Source organism: Gorilla gorilla, chromosome 23 (genome assembly GCF_029281585.2).
Source record: "Gorilla gorilla gorilla isolate KB3781 chromosome 23, NHGRI_mGorGor1-v2.1_pri, whole genome shotgun sequence".
Taxonomy (NCBI): domain Eukaryota; kingdom Metazoa; phylum Chordata; class Mammalia; order Primates; family Hominidae; genus Gorilla; species Gorilla gorilla.
This window is the reverse complement of record NC_086018.1, coordinates 27,993,252-28,015,075: the sequence shown is the minus strand read 5'-3', so window position 1 is coordinate 28,015,075 and position 21,824 is coordinate 27,993,252. Positions and strand designations below refer to the sequence as shown.

Below are 21,824 nucleotides of genomic sequence, written 5' to 3'. Positions count from 1 at the left end.
CCAAAATGAAGCCAAAACACAGTCTGCATGGAATTACAGTCCTGAGCAGTTTTAACGTGTCATAATACACTTCTCTGTGCCGGAAGTGGAGTGTAGAAAGCCACAACACTGGCAAGTAAAGAAGGAAGAAGGCATTTGCTGTAAGTACATGAATTTTCAAGCCTTTATTCGTTTCATTTAAGGCTAATGATAGCAGAGCACTGGAAGAACCAGTTCACTGAGAGGACATTCATAACTGAAAAGGGTAAATGTACTCTTGAGAATCAAGAGCCTTCCTTTTCTTCAGTAATACATAGTCCATTATGCAAATAAACATTATACTTAACATCTACACTTATACCACCAAGGAGTCATTAGAGTAACCTCATGCTGTAATGAGAGTCTGCAGTGAGCTCAAAGTGCATCTCATCATTTGACATTAAGGCCCAGGGAATTATCTCAACTGAGGCAGTTGGTAACTACTAAAGATTGCAGAATAAAAGCCTATTCAGCCTTTATACCTTTATAAAGCTTAATGATACAGCATTACCTAATGCAAATCATTCACTGTTAACTAAACAATGGACACCTCAGCTGACAACTACACACATCATTTTAAATCAAGCATAAGAGCTGCTTGCTGATCTAGTGTGTTTTGTTGTTGTTGTTGTTGTTGTTTGTTTGTTTTTGAGATGGAGTCTTGCTCTGGTCACCCAGGCTGGAGTGCAGTGGCGCGATCTTGGCTCACTGCCAGCTCCACCTCCCGGGTTCATGCCATTCTCCTGACTCAGCCTCCTGAGTAGCTGGGACTACAGGCGCCCGCCACCACACCCGGCTAATTTTTTGTATTTTTAGTAGAAATGGGGTTTCACCGTGTTAGCCAGGATGGTCTCGATCTCCTGACCTCGTGATCTGCCTGCCTTGGCCTCCCAAAGTGCTGGGATTACAGGCGTGAGCCACCGTGCCTGGCCAAGCTAATGTTCCTTGAGTGCTAAATTAAGTGAGAAAAGCAGAGCACATAATGTTTTCTCTCCCAATTCTGTATGCCTCTCCTCTCTTTGAGAGCATTAAGTTTTTTGACTTACTTTCTCCATTTACCTTAGACGGAGAGCAGCTGGTAATCACTTACATTAACAAGAGACTCCTTGAACTTGATGTGAAGTCTGTAATTGGAAAGGGCAATGATGGCATCCTCGGCACGGCCCACAAACTCTGTGCTCTCTCCGTGAAGTTCAAGGAAAGGAACCTTCGAAATGAAAGAAACCCTTCAGAGTTCTGAAGCAGTCAAAAAAGAAAAAAAGCTTCAAACATCAGTTGGCTGAATGGATGGTAAATCCTCTGCCACTGAAGTTGAAAACACAGCACATAAGTAGATAAGGAAGCTAAAGAGGATGGGTTTATACCCACCTAATTCAAATATATCTAGTTATTCAAATTCTGAACTACTAAAGGAATGATACAGAGAAGATCATCTTAAACAGTGGATTCTCAGGAAAGAAGTCTTGCTAAAATGAGATGTTTTCCAGCTTGCATTTCTACTACATGTATGGTTTTATATATATATATAATATAGTACGTTACACTTAAATCCATTAACTCTGCTATACAGTTAATGCTAAATAAATATTTTACATTTAAAAGTTGCCTATAATTACCTGAAGATTCTCATCCTCCCGGATCAGCTGCTTCCTGGGAAAGATCTGATTGGCCTGGATGCACTCAAGGCTGTGCCGAGTCTCTTCATCCTGGAAAAGTCCAAAACCTTAAAATAATTTCAAAGCTTCTAATCATCCATATTTGGTTTTTCTGCCATATCTGCTAGCATAATCACAATGAAAGTACAAAGACCAAGGTGAACAGGCAGAAAAGCTCAAGGAAACAATATTGATCTTAAAAAGTTTTTCTATCCAATACATTAGTTACATCTAGTCTGAAAACACATTGATGCAAAAAAAAAGTCAAAGAGGTTAGAATATTTCTATTAGGCACTAACAGCTTCTTAATACTTTTTTTTTCTTTTTTTGAGACAGAATCTCACTCTATCGCCCAGGCAGTGGTGCACTGGTAGTGTAGTGCACAGGTAGTGCAGTGGTGTAATCTTGGCTCACTGCAACCTCTGCCTCCTGGGTTCAGGCGATTCTCCTGCCTCAGCCTCCTGAGTAGCTGGGACTACAGGTGCGCGCCACAACGCCTGGCTACTATTTTTGTAGAGACGGGGTTTTGCCATGTTGGTCAGGCTGGTCTTCAACTCCTGGCCTCAGGTGATCCAGCTGCCTCAGCCTCCCAAAGTGCTGCGATAACAGACATGAGCCACTGTGCCCAGCCCCACACTACTTTTAAGAGAAACCAAGATATAATGCTTTTTTCTCTTTAAGTTACGATCTTAAATTATTTGAGAGATACATACTGAAATATTTAAAAATAAAAGGTGACATTTGAAATTTGCTTCAAAGTAACTGGGGCGAGAGTAAGGAAGAAGCGGGACATAAGTGAAACAGGACTATCTATGAATTAGTAATTCATGAAACTGGGTGAGAGTTCATTATCTCTACCATTGTGTCTACTCTGGTTACATGTGAAATTTTCATAATAGAAAGCTTGAAAACAATTTCTAAGAAAAAGTAAGCTTAAGAACTGAATTTCCCAAGTTGAAAATATATGAAAGACTGTCCTTCATTTACTCTGCCTTATATTACAAAATAGATTTCTGTTAAGACAATTTCAAAAGAGGAAGCAACAAATTCTCATCTAGATGACATGTAAATTACAATTTGTATTAAAAAGTAATCTTTTGCGTTATGAATTTTTATGGTATAGGAAGACATGAGAGAAATGTCATCTATCACAAAGCCTGACTAAATTATAATAGAATCTGTTTACACAGCATTTTTCTTTTTTAAGTCAGGGTTTTGATCTGTCACCCATGTTGGAGTGCAGCAGCACAATCACAGCTAATTGTAACCTCCAACTCCTGGGCTCAAGTGATCCTCCAACCTCAGCCTCCCAGGTAGCTGGGACCACAGGCGCCCACCACCATGCCAGGCTAATTTTTTTTATTTTCAGTAGAGACAAGGTCTCGTTATGTTGTCCAGGTTGGTTTCAAACTCCTGGGCTCAAGTAATCCTCCCACCTTAGCCTCCCAAAGTGCTGGGATTACAGGTGTGAGCCACCAAGACTGGCCCCACACAGCAATTTTTAAAAGAGCAAAAGCCACATCATGTTCAACTGACAGCATTAAGAATTATAACCAGTGGTTACTGGTTGCTTCTGTATACACTACTTAACACAATTCCAATAATTTTGTAAGTCTTCCCCCAGAAAGAGTTTTTCTTCTTATCTATAAACAACACCTAAGGTTTTACTAACAGCAACCATAATCATAAACTGGTAATACTCTACACTAGCATGATTCTCAAAATGAAGTCCACAGACTCTGAGATGCTTACAGGGGCCCTGCGAGGTCAAAACCTTCCAATTATATTACGGTATTATTGCCTTTCTTCACTGTATTGACATTTATACTAATAGTGCAAAAAAAACTGGTAGGTAAAACTGCTGGTACCTTAGCACAATTGAGGCAGTGGTGCCAATTCCATAAGAATGACCTTGATAAAGCAAGGAAATATTATAAATTCTATTTATTAAATCCTGACCCTTAAGTAGAAGTCTTTTTTACAGAGGAAATACAAGTAAAACACCTCTGATGCATGGTGCAATATTACGGTGTCACAAAGTAAAGCACTTGTGCAAATGCTTCAATTAAGAGATGAACTAGCCATTTTTTTTCATTGAGTATCATTCTTAATTGGAAGAACAACTGACGGAAAAACTATGGTAATGCAGACTTGGACATTTGGCAGGTCTTTTTTCCAAAAGACAGTATTAGGAAAAAAACAAACAGTAACAACAAAAGATAGTATTAGTTGTCAATAATAAAGCTTCTGTGCAAAAATTAGATTTTGGAAAACCTCTCATCTCCCACCATGAACTTTATAGCTTCCTAGTACTTACAACTTTTATCTTTAAAGTGAAGGTATTAACAAGTGTGATTTTTTAAAAAAAAAACACACACTATAATAAAATATGTCAACTTTTGAAGATCTGCCTCAATCAATGAACCCATTATTTTCCTAATGACCAATGCATGTTACAAAATCATATGTGGATAAAAGATCCACTCAAAGTACAAGACAGACTAATGGTTTTAATGTAATATAATACAAAAAGTTCACTGATACAGTTTCAGATTCTACACTGCAACTAACCTTTAAAGAACCACCACTGGCCAGGCACACGGCTCATGCCTGTAATCTCAGCACTTTGGGGGGCTACAGTGGGCAGATCGCTTGAGCCCAGGAGTTCAAGACCAGCCTGGGCAACATGGTGAGACCCCATCTCTACAAAAAATAGAGAAACTAGATGGGCACAGTGGCGCATGCCTGTAGTCCCAGATACTTAAGAGGCTGAGATGGGAGGATCACCTGCACCGGAGGTGCACTGTAGCGGCTACAGTGAGCTGTGATTGCGCCACTACGGTCAAGCCTGGGCAATAGAGCAAGACCTTGTGTCAAAAACAAACAAAAAAACACATCACTTGTCAAGTTTTGGTTTGGTATTAAAGAAAAATATAAATTATCTGGGAAAACTTAAAATACTCTTCCTTTTTGTAACTACTTTTCTAACCACATATCTGCCTGAGGCTGCATTTTCTTTATATATTTCAAAGAAAACATTGTAACGGACTGAATGCCGAAGTAGATATGAGAATTTACCTGTCATCTATTAGGCCAAATATTAAAGAGATTTGCAAAAATGTTAACAATAAAACTATCTTTGGATGATGAAAAAATATTTTTCATCAAAAAATGTTATTTATGCTACTATATAATTGGTTTGTTGTTACTTTTAAATGAATTTATGAGCATTTTAAAGATTTCTCAGTTTTATTTTCTAATATGGTATAAACAGACATAACCCACATAAACAAACCCTCTTGGGGGTACCTCAATAATTTAAGAAGTAAAAAGAGGTCTGGAAACCATCAGAGCTGCTTCTCTACTATACTCTAATACTAAATACCAATTAAAGCTGCTTCACTCCAAAAGCCAGGCTTTTCCTAAAACCATTCTCCTAGTGCTAATCTATGAAAGGTGAGCCATGATTGCACCACTGCTCTCCAACCTGGGCGACAGAGTGAGATCCTGTCTCCAAAAAAAGAGACCAAATGAAAGATGTGAAGAATCTTCAATTTAGGGAGATTTTTCTCATAAACCAATATGGGATAGTAAGGAAATGCTATGTAAACATGGAGGGGAGCAAAAATCTTACATAAAAGTATACTTTTAACATAACTTCTCAGCATCACATTAACTTTTTACCTCACATACCTCACAAGGCCTAGACTTTTATTCTCTGTAAGGTCATTTTACAGAGGTACCCATTATTAATCTTTAAGTGATTCCCTGACCTAGTTTTCTGCTGACTTTTAGCACAGAATTGAAGTAATGTAGCAGGCTTGTAAAGAACAAAAAGAAGCCATTTACCTACTCACTCTTGCTGGCACACTCACCAGGGTGCTAATCCAGACCAATACGTATCACCAAAGTAGCTACTGAAAACTGAAAATGCATGATTTTCAACATAAAACAACTGAGAATTAGGCCAGCAAGGCAAGAATATGAAGTACTTATTTTTCATAATCAAACAAATGTTCTTTTTAAAAGCTATTGTCTCAGTTCACATTACCTGTAAAGCTTCAGAACTTTTCTCTCCTTGTACACAAAAATGCATTTAATCCCCAAGGACTTAACATTAGGACTCATTGAATCTAGGGGACTGGTGATCCCATGTGGCTGAACAGTTGAATTTAGCAGTTGAATTAGCCTGAATTTATTATAGTTTCTGTGAGTTTCATAGGTGAGGAAGGCCAAACTTGAGATGGTTAATAAGGTGAGAAGTTGGAAGAAGATAAATTGGGAAACACTGGTCTGGTAACAGTTTTGGAATCAAACGTATCCTAGCTATAAGGAGTAACTTATTAGAGAGATGTATTCCATGTCATTAATTTCCTGGTACTGCTGAGGAACACCAGGCATTGTGGTATCTGGCACTTCGTAGTCTCCATCCACCTCCATAAAGTCAGTGGGGTCATCTACAAAATACTGAAAAAGGGCCAGTCACCACAGTTCCAGGCTAGTTTCTGCTATTGGCTAAATTATGCAGCTAAGAGAGGAAAGTACAGGCTTCAGAGCAGAAGTCAACCATAGAGATAAATATTTAAAGTACATGGGAAGGGCCAGGTGCGGTGACTCATGCCTGTAATCTCAGCACTTTGGGAGGCCGAGGCAGACGGATCACCTGAGGTCAGGAGTTGGAGACCAGCCTGACCAACATGGTGAAATCCCGTCCCTACTAAAAGACAAAAATTAGCTGGGCGTGGTGGCAGGCACCTGTAATCTCAGCTACTCAGGAGGCTGAGGCAGGAGAATCGCTTGTACCCAGGAGGCGGAGGTTGCAGTGAGCCAAGATCACGCCATTGCATTCCAGCCTGGGCAACAAGAGCGAAACTCCATTTCAAAAAAATAAAGTACATGGGAAGGAGAGACTGACGACCAGTCAATTAATCCTACTAACTGAATTCATATCTAGTGTTCGTGTTTGCAAAGCGTAGAAGTGAAAATAATTACCAGTCCTACTGTCATTTCCAGTCATATTCTTAAGACTGGTATTAAAAGACAAACAATACATTTCCCTTGATAAAATGCTTGGGATTATTGCCAAGAAGGTAGGGGTAAAAGAAGTCAAATGAAACAAGAATAGTCGTGAATTTATGATTACTGCAGCTGAATGATGTGTATATGAGTGCACTGTACTTTTCTCTCTGTATAGGCTTGAGATTTTCCACAAAACATGAAAATATATTTTGCTAATGCTTAACCTCTCAAAGACAGACTCCAATCTCGTTTAAGAACCTTTAAGAGTATAAAAGACAAGGGAAAAATGTTACTCTCAAATTAGTACAGCAGTTTACAGTTAAAAACAAAAAGAATGTTCAATGCTCCTGAATTGGCTACACAAAAACTAAGGATTAAGGACATACACTCTAAATGCTATAATACAGTATATATTAAAATCAATGGTTCAACAACTTGCAGAATGTTATACAGCTAGTAAAATGATCATTAGGAATCCAAGGAATCAACATGGGAGAATGTTTAATTTATTAAGTGAAATAAGCAAAATAGAAACTTAATTATTTTATCATTCTAACTATATAAAACATACATATGAGACATGAACTAGTTAGAAAGGAATATAACCGATGGGGCGCAGCAGCTCATGCCTGTGATCCCAGCACTTCGGGAGACTGAGGCAGGCACATCACCTGAGGTCAGGAGTTCGAGACCAGCCTGGCCAACATGGCGAAACCCCGTCTCTACTGAAAATACAAAAATTAGCTAAGCATGGTGGCAGGTGCCTGTAATTCTAGCTACTTGAGAGGCAGAGGCACAAGAATCGCTTGAACCCAGTAGGTGCAGGTTGCAGTGAGCTGAGATCGCACCACTGCACTCCAGCCTGGGCAACAGAGCAAGACTCTGTCTCAAGAGAAAAGAAAACGGAATACAACCATGGGTTCTGGTGGTAGAGTTATAAATGAGAATTTGTAAAAACTTATAACAATGCTACTTTATGAGAAACTAAACAAAAACAAAAGATACATACATGGCCGTGCTACTCCCCAACTAGTACACACAGAATCAACTCCCAAGCGTTGTCTAAAGCATCAGGCCAGGGACAACACCAGGAAGACTTTCTGCTAGGCACCATGGAGAACCCAGCAGCACCAGGAAGAGGACCACACTGTTACTAGCCGTGTGGTATACAATGAAGGACAAACCCTCAATACGGAACAGAGCTGCTTTCATAAGCCCATCATTTGTTATTCATTAGCACTGGCTGAAATACTAGACAAGCACTTTTTCAATTCATTGAAAACTCTGTGGGAAAACCAATAAAATAAAATATAATCAAGAAAGTAACAGGAAAAGTTCATCAATGTTTAGGTATAAGATAAATCATAAAGTTGTAATGCCCACAAACTAAGAAAAAATTGGCATGCCTTTAAGATAAGGGCAGTTACCTTTCTCTTCCTTTTAATATGACATTTCTGCACAACTAGTTATTTTGTTTTACTTTTTTTAATTTTGAAAAGCATTTTCCATACGTCCCTAATGAAGCTTGAAATTAATGTAGCCTTTTCAATTCCTTCTCTGTGCATCAGCATAAAACAGTTTGGATCTAGGAAACATCACAAGGTAGAAGAAGGACAATATTACAGAGGACCATTTCTCTTTTAAGCCTTGAAGCACTGTTTACATTTCCTCAGGATTGATGAAAATGTGGCTGGCTTGTTGCTCCATCTTCTCTGCTTGAGCTGGGCCCGAAATGGCCCGTAAGTCATTAAATTGTCCATTAAAATCTCTTTCTGGTTAAAGATACAGGAGGGGGTGTGCAGGGCTGCTCCACCTACTATGGGATCAAAATACTGCCTTAAAGAGACAAAACAGGGAAGGTAGGGAATTGCTTCTATAAATTCATAAAGCATATATACTATGTGAAGTAATACATATGTTAATCAGCTTGATTTAGCCATTCCACAAGGTATATATATATTTCAAAATATTATGCTGTACACAATATATATGTAATTTGTCAATTTAAAAAAATTTTTAAGTAAATATGCAGATTACCATCTTACAATTTGTCTACACACAAACACACACACACAGTTTTCACCACACGCTACTTCCTAGAAAAGGAATTAAAAACCTGGAGTCCAAGAACTGTATGTTTTAGTCTTGATTCCATTTACTTGCTGACTGAAAAATAAGAGACAACATCTAGCTCACAGGATTAAAGTTAATAGAAATGAAACTGCTCTGTATATTGGAGTACTCTAATTATTACTACTAAGTAAACAAGAAAAGACACAAGAGATCTGGGAAAGAAAAAAATAATTTCTTACAAAAACAAAAATGGGTAAGTATGAATTTACTAGTGTTCACTTAATTGTCAGGACACAGGTTTTTTTTTTTTTTTTTTTTTTTTTAACTCTTATTTCCTTGTACTTACCATGACAAGAGGCTCAGATTAGGAGGAGAAATCCCCGTCCCTTCTTCAGTGTCCAACAAGGCTCTCTTCTTTCCCTTATGGTGAGGTCTGGGGGTGGGGGGGAAAGGGGGGGAAGAAGAAAAAAAAAAAAGAGGAGGGGAGGCAAAATTGGCAATAGTTTTTCCCCTAATCGGCCATATCCTAATAAAGGTATTGTATATACACAGGCCTAAGAAGCTGATCAGAGTCAGCCAAGAAAAAGTTGATTATCACCCAGCCAATTCCCACTAGTCAAATCCCAATTTGACAGTTCCTTTGTAAAACTCCTGTTAGTCTTAACCTGTTTCTGCAAAAACAGTATCAAAGGCTAACATTCCTAATGTTCGTAGTAAAACAAAAAATATCATAAAACTTGGATGAATAAAGCAACAATTAAAATCAACCTACAGGCCAGGCAAGGTGGCTTATGCCTATAATCCCAGTACTTTGGAAGGCTGAGGCAGATGGCCTGAGCTCAGAAGTTCGAGACCAGCCTGGGCAACAGAGTGAAACTCTGTCTCCAAAAAAAAAAAAAAAAAAGCTGGTCATGGCAGCACATGCCTGTAGTCCCAGTTACTCAGGAGGCTGAGGTGGGAGGATCAACTGAGCCTGGAAGGTTGGGGCTGTAGTATGCTGTGATTACACCACTGCACTCTAGCCTGGGCAACAGAGCAAGACTCTGTCTCAAAAAAATAAATAACGTCAACCTGCAAATGCAAAATCATTATTCTTGTAGTATTTTAGGATGTTTTTGTGATTATCTCTAAATTCAAAATGGATCCCCCATCTGAGGAAATCAAACTGACTTACGAGCAAAATAGGAGAAATAAATTTGCCTTATTACCCAAATATTCTATGCTCTTCTAAAAACTTACAATCTGTACTAATACCTTTACCTGGTTTTATAAGAACAAAAAAGGGGGAAAGAATATCCAACTAGAAACCCAAAGATAGGCTTATACAAAGAGTAAGTAAGTTGCTCTTTTCTTTGAACAGTCTCATGCAAAACCAACATTTCTAGTTTGCTAAGCTTCTGTAACACAGGCTATTTCAGGGAGTTTGGGCTTCAATGTGCAGCATAAAACTCTTTTAAGGGCAATGTAAGCAAGGGAACAAGAGAATATAAAAGCAATAGCAAGGCCCAGATTGTGTTGAGGCATTTTGAGCAGAGGAGTGGTAGGAGATGACTTACTTTAAAGAATCATTTTGGCCGGGTGTGGTGGCTCACGCCTGTAATCCCAGCATTTTGGGAGGCCAAAGCAGGCAGATCACGAGGTCAGGAGTTCGAGACCAGCCTGGCCAACATAGTGAAACCCCATCTCTACTAAAAATACAAAAAATTAGCAGGGCATGGTGGTGTGTGCCTGTAGTCCCAGCTACTCGGGAGGCTAAGACAGGAGAATAACGTGAACCTGGGAGGCAGAGGTTGCAGTGAGCTGAGATCACGCCATTGCACATCCAGCCCAGGTGACAGTGTGAGACTCAGTCTCAAAACAAAAAACAAAAAAACAAAAAAAAGAATCATTTTGGCTGTTGGGTAGAGAACAGTCAAGGCTACTGGGGGTAAGGGGCAAAGGAAGACCAATTAGAAAGCGTCATTAACCCCAGCAAGAGACAATATAGCAATGAAAAGGTAGTAGAGATAGAAGTGGTGGGATGTTACTGATTCTGGATATACTTTGAAAATACTGCCCATAGGATTTGAGTTGATGAATTAAATAGGATAGAAAAAGAGAAGTCAAGCTTTTTGTGTCAGCAACCGGAAGCAAGGATTTTCTATTTATTGATGAAGGGCATTGTAAGAAAAATCTATTCTTCTCGTGCCATGCAGAGACAGCTCAACGGACAAGGAACAAGAAATTAAAGTTTCCATTTTAGACACATTATGTTTGAGAACCTATCACATATCCAAACAAAGATGCCAAGTAAAGTGCTAGTTAAACCAGACTAGAGATCAAGAAGATGGAGCCTAGAGATATAAACATAAATGTGGGAGACATCAGTGTGTGAATGGCATTAAAGCCAAATGCAGGAGCAAGTATAAATGGAGAGGCTAAGATGACTAAGGACAGGGGTTTTGGGTGCACCATTTTTTAGAGGCTGGAAGGATGAGGAAGAACCTTATGGTTCAGTAACAGACCAAGTTGGAGTCATCATTCTTCACCACTCTTCAAACCAAGCCAAACTTTTGTGATGTGGCCTAGCTCAAGAACTGAAACTAACGTAAAATTATCTCATTTATTCATTCTTTTCAATAAATATTTATTCAATATTTTCTACACTCCATGCACTGTTGTAGACTTTGGGGACACCACTGTGAACAGAAATTCATGGAACTTGATTTTATTGTTGGTCTTTCTCATTAGAAACAAAGAAACAGATAACTAATGTTAGGCAGTAGGCAACTGCTGCAAAGAAAATAAAGCAGAGTTTGGTGATGGTGTAACAGAAGTGCTACTTTAGATAGGAAGGTAAAGATGTGCAAAAAGGCACTTATTGGAATTAAAAAGGAGAAGGGCAAAGGCAGAGAAAATTTGAGGGTATGAACTTATTAAAAGAACTGCATACTGTTATAAAGAACCTTTTCAAAAAAGAAACATACTGAATTACTTTTTAAAAACTGTCCTAATATTACACAAAAGATATTTGTGTTTTAGAATAAAATTTCTAAAGATAGCATCATAGACACATTCAAACTGCTGTATCTTAAACAATTTAAATGGAAGTGAATTTAATGCATTTTGCAAAACTATAATATAACTCCAGTGAGGAAGATACTAATGTCAGATGTAGGTGGAATGTGAAGGTGAAACCCCCATACACTGCTGGCAGGAATGTAAAGTGGTACAACCTCTGATGAAAAGTTTGGCAGTTCCCAAAAAAGTTGTAGAGTCATCATATGTCCCATCAGTTCCACTCCTGGGTATATACCTAAGAGAACTGAAAATGTATGTCCGCATAAAAACTTGTACACAAATTTTCGTAACAGCATTATTCATGATGGCCAAAAGTGCAAACAACCCAAATATGCATCAATCAATGAATGGACAAACAAAATGTGAATGGATAAACAAACAAAAAATACACACACACACACAGTATATATAATGGAGTTATCCAGCAATAAAATGGAATAAAATACTGATACATGACACACATAGATGAAAACATTATGCTAAGTGAGAGAACCTGGGGCACAAAAGGCCATATATTGTGTGATTCCATTTGTATGAGATGTCCAGAAAAGGTAAATCCACAGAGACAGAAAGTAGATTAGTGGTTGCCAGGAGCCAGGTTGAGGGAAGAATAGGGAGTGACTGCTAATGGGTACAAGGTACCTTTGCAGGGTGATGAAATGTTTGGAATTAGGTAATGGTAATGGTTCTACAGCTTTATGACTATACTAAAAACCACTGAATTGTATACTTTAAAAGGGTGGATTTTATGTGATATGACTTATAGCTCAAAAAAAAAAAAATACAGAGGCCATGTGCAGTGGCTCACTCTTATAATCCTAGCAATTTGGGAGGCCAGGACAGGAAGACAGCTTGAGCCCAAGAGTTCAAGGCCAGCCTGGGCAACATAGCAAGACTGTCTCTACTGAAAAAAAAAAAAAAAATTAGGTGGTTGTGCACACCCGTAGTCCTAGCTACTTGGGAGGCTGATGTGGGAGGATCCCTTGAGCTCAGGAGTTCAAGGCTGCAGTGAGCTATGATTATGCTACTGCACTCCAGCCTGAGTGACAGAGCAAGACCTTGTCTCTAAAAAACATGTGCGCGCACGCGCATACACACACACACACACACACACACACACACAAAATAGAGGTGAAGAGTAACAATATAATCAAACTCTTCATAAGATAAAAATAAACGCTGCAAAAAAGTTACAGTATCAACCCAGCAGCAATGAGCATTCTAAGCCCCTAGACTATGGTCCCTAAAGACTAATTCTCACTTCAAAAGAAGATGGGGCACCTGAAAAAAAATATAACCAATTCCAGGTCTAGAACAGAAAATGTACAATTTGATTCTGAAACATCATATTAAACTGGAAAGTAAGAAACATATAAAAGACTACTGAGGGTAAGTCAGAAATAATTGGGAGTCAATTTGGAGAGACTCACTAGCTAAAAATGAAACAATTTGAGCAAAATGGTTAAATGCAATGGGTTGGGTTTCAGGATGTTTAAATATGAGTTCATAAAGAAACATTCTCTCTTACACACACACACTAAGACAGACAGACAGACAGACACACATACATACACACACACACACACACACACACACACACACACACACACACACACACACACACATGCACACCCCTACAGGTCACCAGTGGAAGATGTTAAGGAACTAACCTTTTATTTTTGAAAACTAGCAAGTAAGGGGAAAGAATCAAGTATCTATCCTGCCTTTCTTACACAAAATGAACTAGTATAGAATGAAGCAGTTGATGAGGGAAGAATTCTACCTAATATACAAAGAAAAGAATTTGATAATACTATTTTACAACTGCTAATGAAATATAAGATGCAAATAATAGTCTATGGAAAACTACAGGAAAATAACCCCTATTCTTTAAATAGCAAGACAAAAGATCGACATAGAAGGGAAACCTACAGAATTAAGAGAGACTTAAGTGACCATGTCAACCAACTGCAATATATAGATCTTATTTGGATCCTTATTCAAAGTATAAGCTGAGACATCTATTAGGGAAATCTGACCACATACTAAATAACTGATGATATTAAGGAGTTATTAATTTTCTATATAATTGACAATGTTACTGTGGTTATAAGGTTTTTGTGTGTGGTGATGGGTTTTTAAAAAGAATTTATCTTTTAACTATAAAATACATAAAGTTATATACCAAGGAGTAGGCAGAATGAGTAGGAGTACCTCTGAAACAAGATGGGTCATGAGTTGGTAACTTTTGAAGACCAGTGAGATAAGTCAATGGAGATTTATTAAACTATTTTCTCTACTTTTATATATTTGAAATTTTCACATAAAGTTTTTTTTAACCATAATGGCAATTCTACCTCAAAAACCTCCAGTTATTGAAGAATTAATTTAAAGAGTCAAACTTTTATCTCTCATAAAACCACTGTTTATACAGTAAGCCTATCAATATGCACTGTTATGTCTTTCAGATTTTTTTCAGAGAAATTTAGAGAAAAACTCTCACAACCATCCCGGATGTCCCTACTAAAATGTACTCATCTGTAGTGACACTGAACTAGAAATCAAATTCCAATTACAAAATAAACTCTCAATCTGCAGTCACATTATATATATATATACATAAGCTATCTTCCCAGTCAAATCTAATTTGTTTTGTTTTGTATTGTTTTTGAGACAGAGTCTCGCTCTATCGCTCAGGCTGGAGTGCAGTGGTGCGATCTCAGCTCACTGCAACCTCTGCCTCCCGGATTCAAGTGATTCTGGTGTCTCAGCCTCTCAAGTAGCTGGGATTACAGGCATATGCCACCATGCCTGGCTAATTTTTGTATTTTTAGTAGAGACAGGGTTTCACCATGTTGGTCAGGCTGGTCTCAAATTTCTGGCCTCAAGTGATCTGCCTGCCTTGGCCTCCCAAAGTGCGTGAGCCACCACACCTGGCCTACTCTAATTTTTTAATGAGTACAGAAATACCAAGACAAAGATTTGCCACTCGGCATTAAAAGTCTCAATTTAAACATAGTCTTCACCCAGAAATAAGGCCTTCCATTTCTATACCAAATAGATTCTGTAAAATGTTCTTTCTGCACTGCAGTCAGTCAAAATTTACCAATAATCTAGTATGTGTTAGACAGTATGACACTGTTAGTTCTGCATTAATACAACTTATATACCATCGCAGAAGACAGAAAAAGATGGTAATAATTACAAATTGTGCTAAATATGATAAAGGAAACAAACGGGATGCTGAGACAGGGACTGGGGTTTGGGGGTACCGAAGACCTACTTTAGATAAAGTGATCAGAAAAGACTACTTGGTGGGGCAAGGCCAGTTTCTAATATACGGAAGTGCATGTGTTCCTCAGACAGGAAAGACCTTGATAATTTTGAAGAACTAAAAGGAGGAAACCATTGTAGCTAAACTGTACTGAATCAGAAAGAAGAGTGGCACAACTGAAGTTGGAGAAATGTAAAGGAAAAGATCATGTGAATAGTAGTAAGTTTAAAATATAGTCCAAATACAACAGGGAGCCATTGACAGGTTTTAAATAGCAAAGTGACATGATTTGATTTTAAGATCACCCTGGTTGATGTGGGGTGAATGGATTAAAAGAGAAAAAGAATAAAGAAGAGAACCAGGAGACAATTACAGTAAGAGACTAGTGGCTTGATTTACAATGGAGGCAGTACGGATAAAAGCCTAAGTATGTGAAAGATATCCTGGTGTGTAACTCACAGGTTTAGGTAGAGGCCTAGATGTGGCAGCAAAGGGAGATTAAAGAATTTACAGTCCAGAGGAGATAAGAAATAGTTAAAATAGTTCAAAGTAAGAGGTGCTGCTTTAAGTATCTGAGAAAAGTTAAAACTGCTATAGGAATTCCAAGTCCATAAGAAAAAGCCAAGATCACAGGAAACTGTGCAACCAATCAGAATCAAGTACTTGCTAAAGGTTCCTTTTAAAACTAGAAAGAGCATTAGACCACTGTGGGTATTATGTAAAACAAACAAACAAACAAAAAACACTACAAATCGCAGATGTGACCAATCCTTAGGAAATATTCAGGGTTCATTACAGCACCTGACTTGCAAAATGTGAACCCCACAGTGGTAGTTGTATTACCAACAGTACAAAAGGAAGAAATTGAGTCATTACTGTTAGTCTGATAAGCAGTGTAATACTTCTTAAAATTAGTTATACTAGTAATGCATGCACTCAGTAAATAAGATACAGATGTAAAAAGTAAACAAGTAACCTCATACTCTGCTAGTGATAATGTAAAATAGTGCGGCCTCTTTGAAAAATAGCCTGGCAGTTGCTCAACTAAACACAGAGTTACCATTTGACTCAACAATCTTACTCCTAGGTATATATCCAAGAAACCAAAAACATACATCCATGTAAAATCTTGTAAATACACGTTTATAGTAGATTTATTCAAAATAGCCCAAAGGTGGGATGGGCTATTTTAAAGCACGTATTAGTACTTCATTCCTCTCTTTTTTTTTTTTTTTCCATTACAGGGTCTCATTCTCACCCAGGCTACTGGTGTGCAGTGGCGTGAAGATCAAGGCTCACTGAAACCAAATGTCCATCAACAGATGGATGAATAAACAGAATGTGGCATATCTAAACAATGGAAAATTATTTGGCCATAGAAAGGAATTAAGTGGGCTGGGCACGGTGGCTCACACCTGTAATCCCAGCATTTTGGGAGGCTGAAGAGGGCAGATCACAAGGTCAAGAGATCGAGACCACCCCGGCCAACGGTGAAAACCCATCTCTACTAAAAGTACAAAAATTAGCTGGGCGTGGCAGTGCATGCCTATAGTCCCAGCTACTTGGGAGGCTGACGCAGGAGAATCGCTTGAACCCGGTAGACAGAGGCTGCAGTGAGCCAAGATCGCACCATTGCTCTCCAGCCTGGTGACAGAGCGAGACTCATCTCAAAAAAAAAAAAAAAAAAAAAAAGGAATTAAGTGGCCAGACACAGTGGCTCATGCCTATAATCCCAACACTTTGAAAAGATGTAGTCAGCACACTGCTTTTACCCAGGTGTTTGAGACCAGCCTGGGCAATATGGTGAAACCCCACCTCTACAAAAAACACAAAAATTGAGCCAGGCATGGTGGCTCATGCCTGTAATCCCAGCACTTTGGGAAGTCCAGGGAGGTGGATCACTCAAGGCCAGGAGTTCGGGACCAGCCCGGGCAACATGGCAAAACCCCATCTCTATAAAATAATAATAAAAGAAAAAAAGATAAAAAATACAAAAACTAGCTGGACGTGCTGGCATGTGCCTGTAGTCCCAGCTACTCGGGAGGCTGAAAGTGGGAGGATCACTTGAGCCCAGGATGCAGTGGCAAGGTTTCAGTGAGCCCAGATCTTCATGCCACGGCACACCAGAAGCTTAGGCAACAGAGTGAGACCCTGTCTCAAAAAAAAAAAAGAAAAAAGAGAGAAAGGAATGAAGTACTGATACATGCTTCAACGTGAATGAACCTTAAAAACATTATGCTAAATGATGAAGCGAGTCACAAAAGACCACATATTGTTATGATATCATTTATATGAAATGTCCAGAACAGGAAAATCTTAGAGAGCAGATTAGTGGGTGCCAGGAGCTAGGAAAGACCGAGGGTAAGAGAGATTGACAGCTATGAAGTTCTGTTTTGTTTTGGAGATAGGGTCTTGCTCTGCTGCCCAGGCTGGAGTTGCAGTGCTGTAATCACAGGATCATGGTTCACGGCAGCCTCAACCTCCTGGGCTCCAGCGATCTTCCTGCCTCAGCCTCCAGAGTAGCCAGGACCACAGGTGCAAGCCACCACACCCGGCTATTTTTATTTTTGTGGGGGGAAAAGGGGAGACTCACACCATGTTGTCCAGGGTGGTCTCGAATTCCCAACCTCAAACAATCCTCTCACCTTGGCCTCCCAAACTGCTGGGATCATAGTCATTAGCCACCACACCTGGCCTGAAGTTTCTGAGGTGAGGAAAAGGTCCTAAAATGGACTGTGGTGATGGCTACACAACTTCATGAATATACTGAGCCACTGAACTGTACACTTTAAATGGTTGAATTGTATAGTATGTGAATTTTATGTTATTAATATATCTGAGTTAAACTTATTTAAAAAAAATTGGTAAGCAGAAGTTCGCTTTTCACTCCTTACTGCCCTTTAGTTCATCTACATGTAAATATAGCAACTGTTAACTATTTCATAAGTCTATCCAGACAGTTCTCTATGCACATACAGTCAAGCTTCGCTTAACGATGGAGACATGTTTTGAGAAATGCATCATTAGCAGATTTAGCTGTTGTGCAAACATCACAGAGGTATTTATACAAACCTAGATGGGACAGTCTACTACACACCTAGGCTATATGGTATAGCCTGTTGTTCCTAGGCTACAAACCTGCACAGCATGTTACTGTACTGAATACTGTAGGCAACTGTAACACAGTGCTCCCTATTTGTATATCTAAACATACATAAACAGTGAAGATACAGTAAAAATGATACAAAAGATTAAAATGGTACACTTGTATAGGACAACACTTACCATGAATGGTGCTTGTAGGACTGGAAGTTGCTCTGGGTATGTCAGTGAGTAGTGAGTCAATGTGTGAAGGCCTAGGACATTACTGTACACTTCTACAGACTTTATAAACACTATACAACTAGGCTACACTAAGTTTATTTTAAAAAAGTAATTGTACCAAGACATTATGACAACTACAACTCCACTAGGTGATAGTTATTTTTCAGTTCCATTTTAATCTCATGAGACTACCATCGTATCTTGGGTCTGTTGCTAACCAAAACATCATTATGTGGCACATGAGTGTACAAAGACACACATTATCTACCCCCCAAAGTGGGTGGGGTGGGGTAGCCATACTGTAGTTTCTTCAGTATATATTCTTCAATTAATATAACAAATCCCTCCTATGTCAGTGTATACATATGGCAGTTCGGTAATCCATTATACCCCAATATATCATAACTCAACCATCCATCAATTAGTGAGACATTTAGGTTGTTTCCATTTTTCCACTGCCACCAAAAAAGCCGCAACAACCACCCTTATCCATATCTATGCACAAGTCGCTATTTCTGTAGCCCTAATTATTCTTAAAAATGAATATACTAGGTAAAAGCATATAAATTTGGGGGAAGGGTTGCAGAGGGGTTATTATTGCCAAAGACTACATACTCTTCTGTTAATTTAAAAAAAAAAAACAACACATATTTATCAACTTGCCATAAGTTTTCAATGTTCTGTAATTTTAAAAGTTAAAATAAAAATATGCCTAAGCATTGTCTGTATTAATTCCAAAGTATGTTTATACATATACAAAAAACTATATAATGGTTAACAATCTACCTTCCTAGGGAAGAGAGTGGGAGCAGTGACTTTCAGTTTTTAAACTTTTAAAACATTTGCAATTAGGATAACAAATTTTTCTACAAAAAAAGCTTTTAAACAGAAAACTCAAAATAAGTTTTAATGAAAGGTTTTCATTTACACTCAGAGTGTTAAGAATAGCCTCAAGAAAAAACAATCAGGAATGTAAAGCAATGGCCCTCAGGGCTGCCATATACTAACTCTATGACCTTGAGAGCAAATCATACTACCTCTCTGAGCCTCAGTTTCTTCATCGAGAAAACAAGGAGAATAATCATTGCATCAAAGAGTTGTGAGAATTAAGATATAATGCATATAACATGCTTAGAATAGTTACTGGCATGTAATAAGCACTTTTTAAAGTAGTATGTACATGTATTCATACATATGACAACACATGGTTATATAAAGACTGTACTTCATTAAATGTTTCATTACAGAGAATTTGGATAGGACAGTTTCCAACACTGTCTTCTTTTTTGTTCACGCATATGCACATGCATTTTTTTTGAACCATTTAAAAGAGGTTTGCATACAAATATCTCTTTAATTCTTACTACTTCAGTATGTATTTCCTAAGAAAGATAATCTCTCATATAACCACAGTTCTAGTTTCAATTTCAGAAAATTTAACACAGTTCTAGTTTCAATTTCAGAAAATTTAACACTGATATAATAATCTACCATATCTATTCCAATTTTGTCAATGAATCCAATCATATCCTTTATCCTTCACAGCAATATTCCCCCCTTTGGTAAAGGATCTAGTCCGGGATCATATATTGAAGCTATTTTTATATCTCTTTAGTCTCCTTTAATCTGGGGCACATATTAATTAAACAGTATGTTTCCTGGCATCAAAATTAAATACATTTACATCTTTCTCTTCAAACCTAGATCATGCTTCTTCAGATAAGAACGTGGCCAGGGGCAGTGGCTCACACCTGTAAGACCAACACTATGAGAGGCTGAGGCAGGAGGATCACTTGGGCCCAGGAGTTCAAGACCAGCCTGAGCAACATAATGAGACCTAGTCTCCACAAAAATAAAAATAAAAACAAATTAGCCTAGCAAGGTGGTACATGCCCGTAGTCCCACCTACTCAGGAGGCTGAGGTGGGAGGATCACTTGAGCTCAGGAGATCGAGGCTGCAGTGACCCAAGATCACACTACTGCATTCCAACATGGGCAAGAGTGAGACCTTGTGTCAAAAAAAAAAAAAAAAAAATTAACACTTTTACAAATTTACATTATTATGGCAATACAAATATTAAATGCTACAGAGCCAAGTAATATGTTATTACGTTTCTGGCCAGCACAGTGGCACACATCTGTAATCCCAGCACTTTGGGAGTCTGAGACAGATGGATCACTGGAAATCAGAAGTTCGAGACCAGCCTGGCCAACATAGTGAAACCCCGTCTCTACTAAAAACACAAAAATTAGCCAGGAGTGGTGGAGCATGCCTGTAATCCCAGCTACTCAGGAAGCTGAGGCAGGAGAATTGCTTGAACCCAGCAGGTGGAGGCTGCAGTGAGCCGAGGTCGCGCCACCACACTCCAGCCTGGGTGACAGAACAAGACTCTGTCTCAAAAATAAATAAGTAAATAAAGTAAAAAGGATTACATTTCCTTCACTACAGATCTAATCTGCAACACTCCCCCACCCCCCTGGCTAAATGAAGATTAAGATTCCTATTCCAAGCCTGAAGGTGAAATAACCTTTCTTTCCTTAATATATGAGAATTTGACAGCTGGAACCTGCATGCTTCTCTCAGCTCCATCATCAGTACCGCCCCATGATATGACTTCTCAGAAATCTTTACAGAAGCAAACCAACATTTAATCTTCCTACTGAACATGGAATCTCATCTTTCAGGCACCTGTTAAAGAGAAATTACTCAATTCCTTACTCAAAAACTAAAACTTATACTTGCAAAGAATACCTCAAGTAATACACGGAGCAACTTGGACTACAAGGGCACAGATTATATATACCCTATGATCCTCCACTATACAGAAAAGTGGGGAAAAAACAGTAACCTAAATCAACAAGACTATGCTGACCAATCTCTACTAAAACCAATCTATTCTCCTCCCCTATTCTTACCAAAACAAAAACCCTAGTCAAGAAGAATTTATACTGAGAAGGCACTGGTATCCCAGGAGTCTAGGAGTGTTTCTGTGAACTGACAATTCAAATATCAATATAGTTCTTGCCTTCAAGGGCATTCCCAATCCTGTGGGGGTGACAGACAAATATAACTAATAAGACAAGAGTATGTTAAGAGATACAGAAATTTAATTCCATGGTAATGCAAAAAGCAGAGAAAGAGATTCTGAGATGGGCACTTAAGGAAGACTTTCTGGAAGACTCAAGCTTTTAATAACTGAACCAGCCAAATTTTGAGCCACTGAGACAAGAGGGGAGCAGGAATGGCATGGCGGCAGAGTAAGACAAAAAAGCACCTTGGAGAGTATTTGAGAGACAGGAGGTAGGTCGGTGTGGCTACAAGAGATGAACTTGGTACACAGAGAAAACAGGTGACAAGCTGTTTGAAGCCTACCTGTAAAGAACCTGAAATGTTATGCTAA

General features: G+C 38.6%; 1 protein-coding gene across 9 annotated transcripts in view; it reads right to left on the bottom strand.

The window, feature by feature from the left end:
* The window catches only part of MTMR3 (myotubularin related protein 3), a 144,724-nt gene that overhangs the window by 47,746 nt on the left and 75,154 nt on the right, over positions 1 to 21,824 (bottom strand). For 7 of the 9 annotated variants that reach the window (XM_004063258.5, XM_004063259.5, XM_019018580.4 and 4 more), the window contains exons 3-5: positions 9,112 to 9,198; positions 1,635 to 1,724; positions 1,109 to 1,225 (exon numbers count right to left, since the gene is read on the bottom strand). The exons of 1 other annotated variant lie outside the window; for it this stretch is intronic. In XM_004063258.5, the coding sequence (XP_004063306.1) occupies positions 1,109 to 1,225; positions 1,635 to 1,724; positions 9,112 to 9,114 (210 nt within the window). In that variant the 5' untranslated portion in view covers positions 9,115 to 9,198. The remainder of the gene's footprint in view (positions 1 to 1,108; positions 1,226 to 1,634; positions 1,725 to 9,111; positions 9,199 to 21,824) is intronic. One more of the 9 variants, XM_055374166.2, reaches the window with a different exon arrangement.